General features: G+C 55.5%; 2 protein-coding genes across 8 annotated transcripts; one reads left to right on the plus strand and one right to left on the minus strand.

The window, feature by feature from the left end:
* Positions 1–4371: 4371 nt before the first annotated feature.
* On the minus strand, positions 4372–10364 carry FBXO2 (F-box protein 2). Its single transcript, XM_049877920.1, has 6 exons — positions 10235–10364; positions 6451–6819; positions 5879–6008; positions 5714–5809; positions 5062–5200; positions 4372–4851 (listed from the first exon to the last, which is right to left on the minus strand). Exons 1-6 carry the CDS (start codon positions 10254–10256, stop codon positions 4717–4719), a joined length of 891 nt encoding a protein of 296 aa, XP_049733877.1. The 5' UTR covers positions 10257–10364; the 3' UTR covers positions 4372–4716.
* Positions 10365–10452: 88 nt separating this feature from the next.
* LOC126072567 (F-box only protein 44) lies at positions 10453–16247 on the plus strand. 7 transcript variants are annotated; one of them, XM_049877923.1, is made up of 7 exons: positions 10453–10484; positions 11420–11713; positions 11887–12184; positions 13549–13675; positions 13820–13915; positions 14026–14161; positions 15114–16247. In XM_049877923.1, the coding sequence occupies exons 3-7, from the start codon at positions 11920–11922 to the stop codon at positions 15255–15257; spliced, it is 768 nt and encodes a 255-aa protein (XP_049733880.1). In that variant the 5' UTR covers positions 10453–10484; positions 11420–11713; positions 11887–11919; the 3' UTR covers positions 15258–16247. The 7 variants fall into 7 exon arrangements, with proteins under 7 accessions (XP_049733880.1, XP_049733882.1, XP_049733879.1 ...); XM_049877925.1 differs by lacking the exon at positions 10453–10484 and adding an exon at positions 10840–10875 and having other exon boundaries at positions 11586–11713; XM_049877922.1 differs by lacking the exon at positions 10453–10484 and adding an exon at positions 10843–10926.
* The last annotated feature ends 406 nt before the right edge of the window (positions 16248–16653 follow it).

A 16653-nucleotide genomic window follows, 5' to 3' on the forward strand; every position in this document is an offset into this window, starting at 1 on the left:
CACATACTTTTTTTGTACATACAGCATAGGAAAATCCAAGGAACCCTTGTGGTGCGGTGGTCAAGCGTTTGGCTGCTAACGAAAGGGTCGATGGTTTGACCGCTAGCCACTCCCTGAGAGAAAGATGTGGCGGTCTGTTTCTATAAAGATTTACAGCCTTGGAAACCCTATAGGGCAGCTGTACTTTGTCCTACAGGGTCTACAAGTCAGAATCAATTCAAAGGCAGTGGGTTTGAGTTTTGGTTTGTTTTTTTTTTTAATACAAAATTCCAGATTTATAAGGTAAATGAATAAGAAAGAGGAAACGAGAATTTTACCCATTGCAAAATGATTAAATAGAGGGCTCCGCCAAGAAATAAAAGAGAATATATTTTTACAGTCCCCTTAACCAGAACTTCTCAGAAACACCTAGCACCCCCTCCTTCTGCGTGAGGTAACACTGCGTATGGGAGCGCTCTAGCCTCCTTGTCATTGCCAACTCTTCCCACTCCTCCTTACTTGGAGCCAGCCTCTCCACCTGCTCTGTCCCCTGGCACCTGCTCATCTCTGGTTTTGTACCATAGGGAGCCGAAAACTTAGCTTCAACTACTTCCTCATTGTATGGCCCTTGGTAAGTTACCCAACATCTCTGAGTCTTAGCTCTTTAACCTATAAGATGGGAATATCAGAACCTACCAGAGAGGTTCTGTACAAACCAGAGGTGGTGCAGGGGTAGAATTCTCACCTTCCACGTGGGAGACCTGGGTTGGATTCCCAGCCAACGCACCTCCTGTGCAGCCATCACTTGTCTGTCAGTGGATGTGTGTGTTGCTACAATGCTGAATAAGTTCCAGTAGAACTTTCAGACTAAGACAGGCTAGAATGAAGGGCCTGGCAACCCACTTCTGAAAATCAGCCCATGAAAACCCTATGGATCACAACCGGTTCGATCTGGATCCCATCGTAGGATTGGCAAAGGGCTGGGCAGCATTTTGTTCCATTGTGCTTGAAGTAGCCATCGGTCAGGGCCAACTCAATGGCAGCTAACAATAACAACCAGAAAGGGCTGTTGGGCAGATCAAGTGAGCCTGTGCGCTGAGCACAGGGCCAGGCACCCATAAGTCCTCACCCAATGCTTACTGTTGTCGTCGTTGTCATCATCATCCCGTTACTCTCAGGAAATCTGGTTTCATCATCTAGACTGTCAGCTGCTGATATCTAGCCCCCTAGCCCCAAGGCAGAGCACACAGTAGGTGTTCAGGAAATTCTCAGGGTTGCCTGCCTCCATCTCCAGCCTTATATCAACCATTCCCTCCTTGCTCACTGAGTTTCAGCCACGTTGGCTGCCTTTCATGGTCTTTACATTTTCTGATTCCTCTGCCTGCAATGCTCTTTCCCCAGATATCTGCATGACTGGGTTCTTCTCACCATTCTATTCACACGTCACTTCCTCAGAGAGGTCCTTCCTGGTCACCTTGTAGTAACCCCACCCTCACTCTCCATTTCGTTTACCATAGTGCAAGCCGTCAAGTGCCCAACTGGCTGTGTAGAAGCCCAGTTCTATCACTTATTAGCTGTGTGGCCTGAAGCAGGTTGCTTAACCTCTCTGTGCTTCAGTTTTCTCATGTGTAAAAATGGGAGTAATAATAGTTCCCACCTCTTAAGTTTCTTATGAGAATTCAATATATAGAAAGCTATTATAATAGTGCCTGATATGTATATTAAGGGCTATATCATGTTGGTAATTATCTTGTTCGTTTATTTGGTTATTTGCATTGATATGTTTCTCCATCTAGAATGTAAATTCCAGAAGGGCACATAATAGGTGCTCTGTAAATATCTGATTGAGTGGAAAGGATTTCAGGGGACATGCAGGCCTCTCTCCCCAGCTGATGCTTGGGTACCACTGAACCAACTGGTCAGCCATCTCACTATTCTGATACAGCCTAGAGTGCCCCCTGCTGGACAGTTCATAGCATTTGCTTTAAAGGAAGCTGATATTTGACTTTAAACAACATTCAGAGTCCCTGGGTGATGCAAACAGTAAATGTGCTCGGCTGCCAGCCGAAAGATTGGTGGTTCAAGTCCACACAGAGGTGCCTTGGAATAAAGGCCTAATGATCCACTTCCTAAAAATCAGCCACTGAAAACCCTATGGAGCACAGTTCTACTTTGACCGGCATGAGTCAGGGTCAACCTGACAGCAACTGGTTCACGCGAGGGTCCGGGCTCTGCCTTCTAGGATCCAGAGTAATAAAGCCGAGAGGTTAACAGCACGCTCACTGGAGCCAGGTGCACCTAGATTAGAACTTGTGTTTCTCCAATTACTGCGTGTGTCATTTGCCAGGAAACTCTTTTGTCCTCAGTCTCCTCATGTGCAGAAGGGGGATGATAATGTCCCCTTCCCCCTCAACCCTCGATGGGTTATGGCCATGACAGGATGTGCCCAGTGTACGGTGAGCCTTCAAGCTTCCTGAAGCTTCAGCCCTTCGCCAACTCAGGAGCAGATGGCTCTACTTCTCCAGCTAGATGGAATGGGCGTATCCAACCGTCCTGCCTCCCAAACCCCTCTGGTCCCCTCTGTGGGCTCTGCACCCTGGGAGATCACAGCAGCCTCAGACAGAGAACCTAGCCTCTGGGATTCTGGCTCCTTCCTCAGAGACCAAGGCATTGGCTGGAGGTGGCCTCGCTGGACTTGTACCCTCCTACCCATCCCCCTCCCCCGACTGCTCTGCCTCCCCATCCTGGCCCCAAAAGTCAGCATTTCTCTCCTGCCTCGCTCCAGACTTGCTCCCAGGCCCTCACAGTACCCTTGGCCTTGGTTGCTGGCCACAACATTGCAGCTCCTGCATTGGCACCTCCAGCCCACCTAACTTCAGATGCTCAGACCCCCTGTGGGTACCTCAAACTCAGGACCTTCCATGCCCCCCACAACACTGCCCTGACATACAGTCCTTGAAGGCTGCCAGGGCCAGACTCCTGACCTTCATTTCCATTGCCATCACCTATCTTCGTCCAGCCTCCTCTCATGGCCCAGTGCAGGCTCTGGCTCTCCCCATGCCCATCCTAGCTCCATGCCCCAAAGCACACAGCCTTGCCTTTACTTAAACACTAGAGCTATCAGGGTCGTGCGGTGGGGGGTGAAGACTGATCTGGGCCTCTTTCTTCTTGGCTCCTCAACAAACCGGGCTACCAAAGCAACGCAGTGCTTCCCCTTGACTGATGGCAACTAATGTTTGAGTGTGGGCTGTGCATCCCCCACCAGATAGGGAAAACCCTTAAGAAGGATTGAGGGCGTTCTCTGAGGTCAGGGCTTTGTCTCACCTATGGACTGAGGATGCCCCAGGGCAGGGGCTGGGCCTCCACCATTAGACTAGAGGTTCCCTAAGGCACCAGATACATCCCTTCCAAGGGGGCTCCATCCTCATATGGCCAGACAGACTATTCTTCGGGTGGGAGTGTCTTACTCCTGTAACTTCAGGGCCCTGCACAGGGCCCGGCCAGGAGTTGGGGCTCCAGGAATTGTGAGTGAATGAATGAGTGAACAAATGAACAACTGCAGACAGGCTCCAGCAGCCTGAACCCTGCAAGCCCACCTGACCAGCATCAGGCCTCAGGCTCAAAGGAAAGTTGTGGCAGCACCATGATTTTATGGGTCACCATCTGGAGAGGGGGCAGGTGTTTCAAGACCTTCAACCACCCCCCGGGCCAGCTGCTGGGAGTCCTGGAAAGGAGTTGGGTCTGAGGGCTGCTAGGAGGCACAAAGCCTGGCACAACATTCTTGACTTTCCTGCCCCTCCTCCCAAGGGAATCAATGCCAGGGGTTGGCAAGGAGCAAAGGACCCCCCTGGGCAGGGCTTGGAAATTGACCAATGAGAGACCAGATGCTAATGGCTCCTATCCAAGCCAATACCAGGCCAGTGAGAGCATGAGTTGGCCTGAACCAAGAGGGACGCTCTGCTGACCCCTTCTGGGCCCCACTCCAGCCCACCACACACCACCCCTGTGCCCAGGAGAATTTGTATTCTAGTCCTAACGCCACAGCCATCACCACCATCCTGCATTCAGAAAGGAGGCGGGGAGGGGCAGCCAGGCCTGGAATAAGCGCTGGGCAGGGAGCCCTGGAGGGCACCCCCCATCCCTGGGCAGCTTGGGTGTCACCAGGCGCCAGGCCCCGCTCGCCCCTCCTTGGCCCTCACAATTCTGGCCTTTGTCCGGCCCTGTGGCCCTGGCTTGGCTGGCTCCACACAGGCCCAAGGGCCCTGGAAACCGGAGCAGTTGGAGCCTCACCAAGTATTTTTCCAGCCTGAGCCAGGGCCCCTCAGGAGACCGGGAAGTGAGCAAAGGAAGGGGTATTCATTCATCCATGTGATCATTCATTCCTTCCTTCGACAAACAGTATTTATTGAGCACCCACAGAGAGGCAGGCACTGTGCGATGAGCAGGAGATACAGCAGTGAGGGCCACCCCAGGCCCACATCCTCTGAAAGCTTGCATTCTAGCTGCGGGCTAGCAATGAGATGCAAATATATGCAGATTTATACCCAAAGAACACCCTCTCTCCTAGCGTGGGAGGGCTGGGCTTGGGACAAGGGGCAGGAGAGGAGTGGGGCTGCGGGGGATGGGGGCAAGGGTCGGGAGAAGAGTGGGGTAGGGGAGGCAAGAATGCTACCGACTAAATTAAGACCTATCTACCCCCGGCCTCTGCCCTCCCCGGCAGCTGAGGGGCGTGGTCACTCAGGGCTCCACCCACACGCTGCTGTTGGTCATCCGGGCTCCGAACCAGCCCTTCCAGTAGACAGAGTCCTGCCCCCCATGTTCGAAGCGAATGAAGCGGAGGCCCGGCCCGTAGTCGGTGAAAGTGTGAGAAATCTAGGAAGGTAGGCAGGCAGGTCACACTGGGAGGCCCCAGGGCTTCCAGGCCCCCCTACGCGGGCGCACGAACCGACCCCTGATCCCCAAGGGCGTTCTCAGCACCAGTGCGACCCTCCGCCGTCCCAGCCCTGCCCCGCCCACACGCGCCGTGGGCGGGGTCTCCACGAGCCCCGCCCCCAGCGTCTAAGCCCGGCCCCTCCAGCTCACCTCGGTCCAGCCCCCTTCGTCGGCATCCTGGGTAACCACCACCTGCCCGCTGTTGAACTCTGCCAGCACGTCCTCGTGCTCCGACAGCAGCTTCACCGTGAGCTCGTACAGGCAGCCGGCGTCGCTGCGGCCCGAGTACCTTTCCAGAGGGGAGAACGGTGCATCGAGGGCGCGGCCTCAGCACGGCTGGGCGCGAACCATAGGCTGGGCCTTCTACAAACGTTCTAATGCAAGGCCAACAATCTCAGCAGGCCAGTGCGACCAATTAGCCCATTTTACAGATAAAGAAACCGTTATCTGCAAAACGATTTTACAGAGGAGGTGATTCGCTCAAGGTCCAACAACCAGGCCTAAAGTCCAGGTCCACCAGGCCCAACCTTGGGGCCAAAAAACACACGTTTTTTGAACCGAAGAGTGATACGCAATTTTTTTAAAATATACGTATTTGCCTCGCCAACATTTAAATCTCAGGAGGGAAGGAGCAGATTTCCACTTGCTCCTGAAAACTCGGAAGCTGTCACTCCTCAAAGGCCCTTGGCCTACGTGAGCATGACCCCTAGAGTTGGGGGCAGCCGCCCCTGAGGCAGGGCACCGGCTCCTATTTGCCCCCACTCCCTCCTCTCTGAGCAGCCCTAGCCCCGCGGCCACTCACCAGTCCTTCACCACGATGGTCGGCTGAGTCGTGTCCAGCAGCTCCTCCCAGTAGCCCTCGGCCTGCAGGTCAATGACCTGCGCTTTGCGACACCACCTGGGAGAATTGGGGTCAAGACGGAGTGGATGCCCCCTGCCCCAGCCCCTCCACACACCTTCTCCTTACTCAAAGGAAGAGACGAAGAACTTCTTGACGCTCTCATCCTGGGTGAATTCCGCCCCAGAGTCTCCAGGCAGCTCCTCCACCCTCCAGCCGTCCCCACCATGCTCCACATCACACCAGCCCTCCAAGTCCTCTGTGGGGAAACAACGGCGCCATCCTGGTCACCCCATCCCTGCTGAGGGCGTGGGAGCGTGGCTTTTGCTCCCACAGTGCGGGGCAAGAGAGACGGGGAACTTTAATGGTGTCCAGGGTGGGCAGATGATGGTGAGGGTTGAATGGTGGACACTTCCTGTCTGCCCCCGAGTCTCCCTCCTGACAAGCTCCTCCATGGGACCTGTCCTTTCCCAGCTCACTGAGGGTAGAAGGACCTGGGAAGGAGACCCCTAGGGCGCTGGGGTGGAGGCAGGTAGCCAGGGAGATAATAGGAGTATTTATTGGGGCTGCTCTGTGCTGGGCACTGTGCCAAGCACTTTATCTCATTTAACCCGCCAAACAGGTTGGTACTGAGATGGCCCACTTTACAGAAGAGGAGCTGAGCACCCAGGCAGAGCGGGCCCCCTGGGGTGGCCCCTCACCTTCCCCGCATGGGTTTCGCAGCAGGTTGCGCCGCCGCTTGCTCAGGAAGTAGAACTGCTGCCAGTGGTCGCGCTCGTCCTCGGCGCCGCCCTCGGCCACCAGCCCCTCCTGCTGGCACTTGAGCAACCACAGTGGGGCGCCGTCCACCAGCTCCTTCCAGCGCAGGCACACTAGCCGGCAGGCCTGCACGAGCTCAATGGCCGGCAGCTCGGCCAGCACGCGCAGCAGCAGTGGCTCGGGCAGCTCGGCCAGGTACGCCGCTGCCTCCGCCTCCTCCTCCTCCTCCTCCTCGGGCCGGTCCTCCTCTGCGCTCCCCTCCTCCGCGCACACCTCCTCCGGCCTCGCCGCCTCAGGCTGGCCTACACTGTCTGTGGGCAGGGGGCGGGTAGGGAGCTGTGACTCCTCAGACTGCCCCTCCATTCCCCAGACCCGCGACGTGGTGGGTATCCAACTCCCCCATGCTCAGACAACCCAAGGACTGGTGCCCAGTAGAGGAGGCCCAAGGCACCAGCCCCCAAGTCCGAAGAGGGGCCTCAAAGGCCTCAATTTCCCCTGCTTGGTCAGTAAACCCTATACCTGAGCAGATAACAGCAATGATGATATGGTTCTTAATGGCATCCATCTATTGCATTGTCCTAAGGACTGTTTCAGAGTCCCTGGGTAGTGCAATTGGTTAATGTGCTCGACTGCCAACCAAAAAGATGGAGGTTCAAGTCTACCCAGATGTGCCTCAGAAGAAAGGCCTGGCAATCTAGTGCCCAAAAAATCAGCCACTGAAAATCCTATGGAGCACAGTTCTACTCTGACACACATGAGGTTGCCATAAGGTGCAATCGACTAGATGGCAACTGGTTAATGAGCTTTTCACACCTGAACTCCTTCAGTCCTCCCAACCATCCTCTGAGAGCCCAGCTCTGTCATCGTCTCAGGGTAGCCTTCTTGGGCTTCTCTCATTACAGGCCATATCCATCCTAGCTAGCTTTTGTCCTAGGGTGAGATGGTGTGATAAACGCCTCTCTCCTGACTAGACCAAGCTCCATGAGGGCAGGATCTAGGTCTGGGAAACTCCCTGCTTCACCCCTGGTACCTGGCATCTGGCACCCTGCCCAGCAGGCTGCCAACAGCTATGTTTATTGGGCACTTAGAAAGAGCTAGGCACTGCTCTAAGCATTACAATTTTATTTACTCTTTAAGTCTGTGAAGCCACTGAAAAACCATTGCCATCAAGTCGATTCCGACTCATAGCAACCCTATAGGACAGAGTAGAGCTGCTCCACAGGGTTTCCAAGGTGGATTCAAACTGCTGACTTTTTGGTTAGCAGCTGTACCTTGCCGTAGCTCTTAACCACTGTGCCACCAGGACTCCTTAAATCCGTGAGGACTTAACATCTCTTTGAGGTTGCTGCTATTTCTGTCCTGCTGTCTCTATGTCATTGATGAGGAAACTGAGCAGAGAGGTAAACTGCCCAGGATCACATGGCTAGTAAGTGGTTGGGGTCTGGATTTGGGCCCAGGCAGTCTGGTTCCAGAGCCACCTTTAACCACTACCACAACAGCCCTGATAACATAATTCATTGAACTAGTAAGCACTGTTATGATTTTGACTTTTCAGATGAAAACACACAGGTTCAGAAATCTGAAGTGACTTGCTGAAGGTCACACTGTTAGTATTAGGGCAGGGGACATGGGATCTGAGGCCGGGGAAGGAAGAGCAGGGGCCAGTGACACAGCAGCGGTCCATCAGACAGCCACAGGAGTGTGACCATGTGTATCTAGCAGGTGCTTGGGAAGGGATGGTTCCTTCACCCCTTCTTTCCCATCCCTAGCCCTCAAGTTCCTCATCTATAAAATGGGGGTAATCTTGTGCCATGCCATTTGGACTGGGCTCATGCTCAAAACCCCTAAAGAGGGGGCAAGGACATTATAAGCTGCACAAGGTGAGCAGAGGTGAGGCGCTGTGTCCTGGATCCCAGCCGGCCTTGAGTAAGCAGATACTGAGTGCCCAGTGTGGGGGGTGGGGGGTGGGGAGGGAACAGTGGGGAGGAGATGAGGCTACTCTGAGTGATGGGGGAGGCCACACCTCACAGACCCAGGATGGGGAGTTCCTGAAAGCTGGGCCCTGCAAAGCCGGAGTGGGGTGCAATATGGAAGTAGGCCAGGCACTCAGGGAGGTGGCAGGTGGGAGGGCCCAGGACCCGTACCCCCCAACCCTTAACCTCCTCACATGCAACTTTTTCTGCCCCTCCCACACAGTCAGCCCCTTAAGAGCTGGATCTGGGCTTACTACCTCCTCTCAGAGCCAGGGCTTTGAACCAGTTATTTCTGGGTTTGACCCTGTACTGAGAATTTGCATGTCCACCCCAGATATAATGAATCAGAATCTACATTTTAACAAGATCCCCCAGGTGATTGGAAGCCCAGCACACAGTGAGTCCTCAGCAAACACTGAGTGAATCTTAGTACAGTATTAACACAGCACTTTCCCTTCTTCATCGTATATAATTTTTTGCCACATCTTTGTGATGGGGAGTATACCCCTTTCTTTTGGCAAAGAGAAAACTGAGGCCCAGAGACGCTTAGTAGAACAGAGCGGAGGCAGAGAGAACAATGCCAACTTCTGAAGCCACCTTGCCTGCCCATGAACTGCCCACCGCTCTCTGGAGAGTTGGGCCCAGTGTCCTCACCTTCCCACCCCACCCCCCGCCACACACACCCCTGCCTTGGCCCCGGTGGACACCTGATGCTCCCCGAAAGGTGCATCTCACCCAGTCCCCTTCTTCTGGCCCTGGGCCTGGCACTTGAGGCCCCAGATCCAATTACCGTGCCCCCACCCCCTCTCATACACACAACACTCCCCACATTGTTGCTGTTGGAAAGTTATCTGGCCCCTGGACACTGCCTCCGAGGCTGAGTCACTCACCTGGATTGGGCCCCAGAGTCCAGGGAATAGCTGGGCCCTGGGAAAAAGGAGGAGCCAATTCTGGGGCCCCACAAAGGGTGTGGCAAGGGGGGCACAGACTGGGATCCTGGGATGCCGGATTTTCAGGGCTGGGTATCCCAGTGCCTTCCCCAAGCAGCGCCCACCCTCAGCTGGGCCTGGGGAGAAAGGGGTGATGTTGATCCCACCCTGACTCAGCAGGCAATCCCTGTGGGCACAGTGGGAGTTGGGGGAATGGGGGGTCTTTGGTGCCAGAGAAGATGACTGGGCAGACACAGAGGGCCCTGAGCACAGGCCAAGAGCTGGCCCCAAACTCTGCCTCCTAACTGGCCTGGTCTCCTCTGGGCTTCCTACCGCCCGGGTGAAAGGAAGGCCCTCCCCCAACAAGGGAGCACAAGAGGAAGGCTGGGATGGGGGGAGGCCGTTAATTATGAGAGACCCACAGGAATTCAGGTAGCTTACGGACCAGAACTGGCAAAGGGAAGAAGTTGGTGGAAGAAAAAAGCTTGCCGCCTCCTCCATCCTAGACGCGTCCCAGCCCCCAGCCCCTCAGGAAACTGGGAAGTGGGAACGTGGGATGACTCCAATGTTATTTCCTGGGTAAATGGGATCCAGGAGTCCTCCCTCCCTGCCTGACATCTCTCAGAGGGCCTCACGCCAGACCAAGATACCAGAGTGGGGACTATGCTCTTTGGGATTGTGTCAATTGTTTGCCTGGGTGAGTTTGCCGTGCTGGGTCTCGGGGGGCTCCCTCGCTCTCGGTGACCCCCCTCTTTGCTGCACTCCACCGCTTGCAAGTCTCCCCTCCCGGGCTGGAGCGAGTGGGTCCGGGCGGCGGCGGCTACCTGGGTCACCGTCTCCGTCCATCGCTGCGGAGGGCGGTCGCGAGAGGAGGAGCCGGAGCGCTGCCGGGCTGCCGAGTCCCCGGCGGCGATGGCGAGTCCAGGGACTGCCAGAGTCTGGGTCGGCCTCGACCGGCGGTGCCTCTTAAAGGCTGCCGCCTCGCCCCGCCCCGCCCCGCCTTTGGCCCCGCGCCGGGACGCCCAGCGGTTGGACCGGTGGGCCCGAGGCCGCGGACCCAGGAGGCTGGGAAAGGTCAGGGGTCGGTTTTTTTGTATTGGGGGTGCGTCTTCCAGCACTATCCTGGGTGGCTGCGGTGAGGAGGCGGCGCGGGGACCGAGAGAGTCTGGGTCACGCAGAGGGTGCGGGACCTGCCACCCGGGGGAAGGAGGGGAGGACTGGAGGCTCCTCTCACCCCGGTCCCCTTCCAGGTAATTTTCCTACGCTGCGATGGGGGACGCATCACCCACGCTGCGCTCAGCAGAGCGGCGCGGAGGGGCGGGGCCGGGGCCTTGGTGAGGGGCGGGGCGGGGGCTTGGTTGAGGGGCGGGGCGGGGCCTAGTGAGGGGCGGGGCCGGGGCTTGGGTGAGGGGCGGGGCGGGGCTGGTGAGGGGCGGGGCCGCAACGCCGGAGACCTCAGGCCGAGGTTAGCACAGCGGGGTGCGGAGCGGGATCACGCAGCGGCGGCCGGGCGCAGGTGACCAGTAGGAGGAGGAGCGGGGGCGCCGGGGCTAGGGCACCTGCCGGTGGGGAGCGGCTGGGGTGCTCGTCAGTTTCCGGCCGCTCCGCAGTGCCCAGAGGGAGGCCCGGCGCGGGCAAGGCCGAGGCCGCCGCGCTTTTCCAGGCTGAGCTGCGGTCACGAGAGGCGGCGCGGGCGTGAACCGGGGGCTGGGGTCTCCGCATCGAGGCGCAGGAGCTCGAGTCCCGATCATGGAAGCATTTAAAGCCATAGTGTGGCGATGTGGGGGGGGGGGGGTGTGGGCTCGCTGGGGACTTGGGGCTGAAGTCCACCCACGGGGATGGGGTTGGGGATAGCAAAAGCAAAGGCCCTTCGCTGTCACCCACCCACGCTCCAGTCTGTTTAGCAGATTATCTCGCCTGTGAGTTTGAGAAAGTTTTTTGATCCCTTTGCGTCTCCATCGGAGACAATGATAATTACTCCCATCCCACACCCACTTTCCCCTCTGCAGGTCTTGAGGATGGGAGAGAATAAAGGACGTGGCAGGCAGGAGTGCCTGCGGAGCTGCAGGTTGTTATTCTAACCTTAGAGGAGTCTAATGAAAAAAGGCTGGCTCTAGAGCCAGAGCAGACCCAAGCCCCTTCCCACCTTGCCCCTGCCTGTGTGACCTTGGGCAGGTCCTGGCACCTCTCCAGGTCCCCTTACGCTCCGTAGAGGCCGTTGTGAGGTGCAGTGAGAAAATCAGAGCTCATCTTTGATTGAGCACCTGCTGTGCCCCCGTCTGTTGAACTGAGCCTTCTAAGAGGTAAGTACTGTTCATGGCCCCATTTTACAGAGTAGGAAACTGAGGCTTTGAGAGGCACAGTGACTTTCTTGAGATAGTAAATGACAGAGCTGGGATAAGAACCACCACCCCCACTGTGTACTGCAAATACTGGGTCCTGGGGGAAAGGCCTGGTCTTTAGCGGAGTTTTTCAGTATCCACAGGACAGTGTCTGAAAGCCACCAGCCATGGCCGTGGGGAACATCAACGAGCTGCCTGAGAACATCCTGCTGGAGTTGTTCACCCACGTGCCCGCCCGCCAGCTGCTACTGCGCTGCCGCCTTGTCTGTAGCCTCTGGCGTGACCTCATCGACCTTGTGACCCTCTGGAAGCGCAAGTGTCTTCGTGAGGGCTTCATCACAGAGGACTGGGACCAGCCCGTGGCTGACTGGAAGATCTTCTACTTCCTACGCAGCTTGCACAGGAACCTCCTGCACAACCCCTGCGCTGAAGGTGGGGGACAGAGTGGATCTGTCATGCCCTCCTGCCCCAGTGTGGGCCCTAGTCATGATACCAGCTAACATTTGTTACGGATGTGTTATGAGCTGGGGTTCCTGGGTGGTGCAAACGGTTAAGCTCTTGGCTACTAACCAAAGGTTGGTGGCTCGAATCTACCCAGAGGCACCTCAGAAGAAAGGCTGGATGACCTACTTCTGAAAGATCACAGCTGTGGAAAACCCTACAGAGCACAGTTCTACTCTGAAATACATGGGATCACCATGAGTCAGGACTCAGCAGCAACTGGTTTGGTTTCTTTCGGTTTGGGCACCAGCTAATTTGAATGGTTTAATTTCTTTAATCCTCTCAATATCTGTAAAAAGTAGGTACTGTTAGTGTACCCTTTCTTCAGATGGGCAAACTGAGGTGAAGAGTGGCATTTCTCATCCCACTCTTAAGATTATTTTCCCTGTGACCTTTCCGAGGAGAGGGAAATTTGGCTGACTGGGACTACTCATGCCAAAGATATAAGACCAGGAAGTCAGAGCCATATTTTGTTGGCCTAGATCCCAGATTCCAGGGTTAGACCTACTGAGACTATCCCAGAGGGCAAAGAGGCCTTTGCTTGTGGAGGAGCGGGAGCTCCAGCCTTCTTTACAGCACGTTACAGTAACAGTAAAACAAGGTTTCTGCAGTTATCAGACCTTGATGGGTTGTAACTAGTCGAAAAGATTTGGGAACTTAGTCTTCCAGTACATGGACAAATTCTGGAACAAACTGATGATAAAATAACCCCTCCAGGCTGCCCAGAGTTTTCAGGTGCCTTGTTTCATTTGACTTCCCAGCAATCATGTTGGCAAATTGTGGTCCACTGGCCAAGTTTGGCCCAGGAGCTAAAAACAGTTTTTACATTTTTAAAGGGTTAGGAGAAAAAAAAATAAAAGACTGCAATAGAGACAGTCATGATCTGTGAAACCTAAAATATTTACTATCTGGCCCTTTACAGAAAAATTTGCCAGCCCCTGTTCTGACCCCCCTTTACAGAGGAGAAAACCAAGGTTCAGAGAAGGAAAGCGATGTGCCTGAGGTCACTAAGCCCAGCAGTGGTAGAGCGGGGACTACTACCCAGGTCTGTCTGGCCCAGGCTAGAGCGTTCCCCATCATGGAAAGGACCAGGTCTGGTTTTGTGGAAATCACGTAGCATGGTGCCTGGTACACAGGAGGTACTTAACAGGAGGTGGGCATTGTTGATCTGCAGTGCCCCACAACATGCAGCTGTAGGGTGGCTGGGGAGATCCAGGAAGAACAGGGAGGAGGGGGCAATTGAGAGGTGACCACCAAGGGGCTCCCCTTTGATGTGAACTCTGCTTTCCTGTCAGATGGTTTTGAATTCTGGAGCCTGGATGTGAATGGTGGCGATGAGTGGAAGGTGGAGGATCTCTCTGGAGACCAGAAGAAGGAATTCCCCAATGGCCAGGTCAAGAAATACTTCGTGACTTCTTATTAGTAAGATTCAATGCTGGGGGTCTCAGGGTGGGGGGCAGCCATTCACTTCCCCCGGGGTCTCTTCTACCCCTGGGAGAGGCTGTCCTAGCCCCCAGCGCCCTAATGGTGAGCCCTAGCCCCTCCCATCCCTCCACCTGCCTCCAGCACCTGCCTCAAGTCCCAAGTGGTTGACCTCAAGGCGGAAGGCTATTGGGAGGAGCTGATGGACACCACACGACCAGACATCGAGGTCAAGGACTGGTGAGTGCCTGGGGCAAGGGTCTGGGGAGGGGGGGCCTGCCACTCCGTCGCCCCACCCCCACCCTGCCCCCCACCTCCGAGGTCCTGATGGGCCCTCCCTCTGCCTGCAGGTTCGCAGCCAGGCCAGACTGCGGGTCCAAGTACCAGCTGTGCGTTCAGCTCCTGTCATCAGCGCACGCACCTCTGGGGACCTTCCAGCCAGACCCAGCAATGATCCAGCAGAAGAGTGATGCCAAATGGAGGGAGGTGTGTGGGCCGGGGGTGGAGGTGGGGGACACTGCCCACGGCTGAGACTGTAGTCAGACAGGCCTGGCTTCAAATCCCAGCTCTTCTCACCTGAGCTTCGGTTAGTCTAAGCCTCAGTTGCTTCATCTCCGGAGCTCACAGAGTTCTGAAAGAAGTCAGTGGGATGATGCTGGTAGAGCCGGGCCCGAAGAAATGTCCAAAAAAGTTGGCTACTATTGATTAGTAATATCAGCTATTTCTGTAGACCAGGAGTCAATGAGGTATTCTTAAAGGGCCAGATATAAATATTTTAGCTTTTGCAGACTATACCGTCTTTGTCCCAGTTACTCACTTTTGCTGTTGCAGCGTTAGAGGACGCTTAGACAATATGTAAATGAAATTTGTAAAACTTTACTTACAAAAATTAGTGGCTGCCCTGCTGGCTGAAGTTTGTCAACCTCTGATCTAGACCAGCACTGTCTGATAGAACTTTCCGCAATGACGGGAATGTTCTGTATCTGTGCTGTCCAGGACGGTAGCCAATAGCCATGTGTGACTATTGAGTGCTTTTAAAAGCCAGTTGTTTAGTGGGGCTGAGGAAGTGAATTTTTAATTTTAATTTTAATGGCCACATTGGCCAGTGACAACCTTACTGGACATGGCAGGTCTAGGAATCCTTCGGTCCTTTACAAGGTTGCCTTCAGCTCCATTGATCTGCATGATAATCCTGCAGACTAGATGTGGCAGGACGTCGCTCCGTTTCACAGATGAGGCAACAAAAGCCTAGAGAATAGAGTTGGTTTGCCCAAAATTATAGGGCTAGGACTGAAACCCGATTCTGCTGACTCCTAGTCCAGAGTTCTTTCTCTAGCACTAAGAGCTCCACCCCTTCCTCGCTCCCTTGCTCCCTCCAGCAGTGTCACCCCTAGGGTCAGCTTCTCTGACCTTTCTCCCTCTCTCTGCCTGCCCCCAGGTCTCCCACACATTCTCCAACTACCCACCCGGCGTCCGCTACATCTGGTTTCAGCATGGCAGCGTGGACACTCACTACTGGGCCGGCTGGTACGGCCCAAGGGTCACCAACAGCAGCATCACCATCGGGCCCCCACTGCCCTGACGCTACCAAGCCCCCACCTGCCGAACCCCGACTGGTAAACTGCTGTCAGAAAAGGACAGGGCTTGGAGGGCAGACCCTTGCCCCAACCCCCCTAGCTCATCCTTGCCCCCCAGTTGCCTTTTTTTGCGGTGCCTCTCCATTTGTGCGGCCCTTGCCTCCTGCGGGGGGCCAGCTCACCACCCACCCAAGGTCTTGGCTTAAACGATGGCAAGGAGGCCTGCATGGACCCCTTTAACAGACAGGGCCCCTGAGGCTAGAGAGGTGCAGGGTCTTCCCCCAGGCTCCTTTGAGAGTGAGTCTCCAAGCTCAGATACAACCTAGATCTGCATCTCTACCTTCTTCTCCTAGGGGCTTTCTCTCTGCTTTTTGGAGCCCTTGGAGCAGGGACAAGCAGGGAGTTGGGCAGGCTGGTGGTTGCCCCAGATAGTTCAGATGCTGGGAGGTGACTATGTCACTCAGACAGGGAAGGAGAGGGAGGGCCCTTCAATCACATCCATGGCTACATTTTGCCACTCCGAAGCCATTTTGCTCTGAAGAGAGCTTTGCCCCAGAGGCTCAGGCCTAGTCTGAGATGGGCTGGCCCAGGGTGGGGTAGGGGTCCAGCCTGAGTTTGGACTGTCCTCATATCAGTGAAGCCCCAGAAGCCAGATGAGTACCAGGTAGAGGCTGGGCTCCCCAAAGGACCCCCTGAATCCTGCCCAGGGTGACCCAGGGCAGGTCGGGGGCAGGACTGAGCTCTGATTGTGAGAGCTGGAGCAAGTAAGCCCTGGGTGAGTGGGTAGGGGGTTGCCAGGGATCACTCGTCCACTTCCATACCCCGGCCAGGCTCCCTGTGGCCTGGAGACTGTTCCAAGCGCCCACCCCACTCTCGAACTGCCACTCCCAGATCTCCCCTCCTCACCACCCTCCTGCCTCCCACTCCTGCTGGAAGGACAGCAGTCCCCTCCTGATCCCACCCACCCCTGTGCATGCAGCCAAATAAAGTGTTCCCAACCCAAACAGTGCACTACGATTTCTGGGAGGAAAGGCAGACCTGGTGGGAGGCCCTGCCCTGGGCCCTGCAGAAGGTGCAGTGTGTGGCTTCTGCCCACAGCACAGACAGGAGTTGGCATTTCATTTCAGATCACAGAACAGGAGTCATGAGACAGACCCTTTAAGCTGCTGCCCAAACATCTGAAGAGGCCTGGCCACAAGGCTGGGAGTAGGGGGTTTGTGGATGTTGTCCCTATGATGGGTCGGTTGTGCTGTCCCAGGCACTGCTTGCTGGTGAGCACTCTCTCTGTGGCAAGAGCTTTACTGACACTGGATAAAATCCAGGTATCTAAAATATTGCCTCGTACACAGTAGGTACTCAGTAAATAACTCATTAAATCTAAGGATCTCATTTAATAATAAG

The sequence above is a fragment of the Elephas maximus genome, chromosome 3, assembly GCF_024166365.1.
Source record: "Elephas maximus indicus isolate mEleMax1 chromosome 3, mEleMax1 primary haplotype, whole genome shotgun sequence".
NCBI lineage: Eukaryota > Metazoa > Chordata > Mammalia > Proboscidea > Elephantidae > Elephas > Elephas maximus.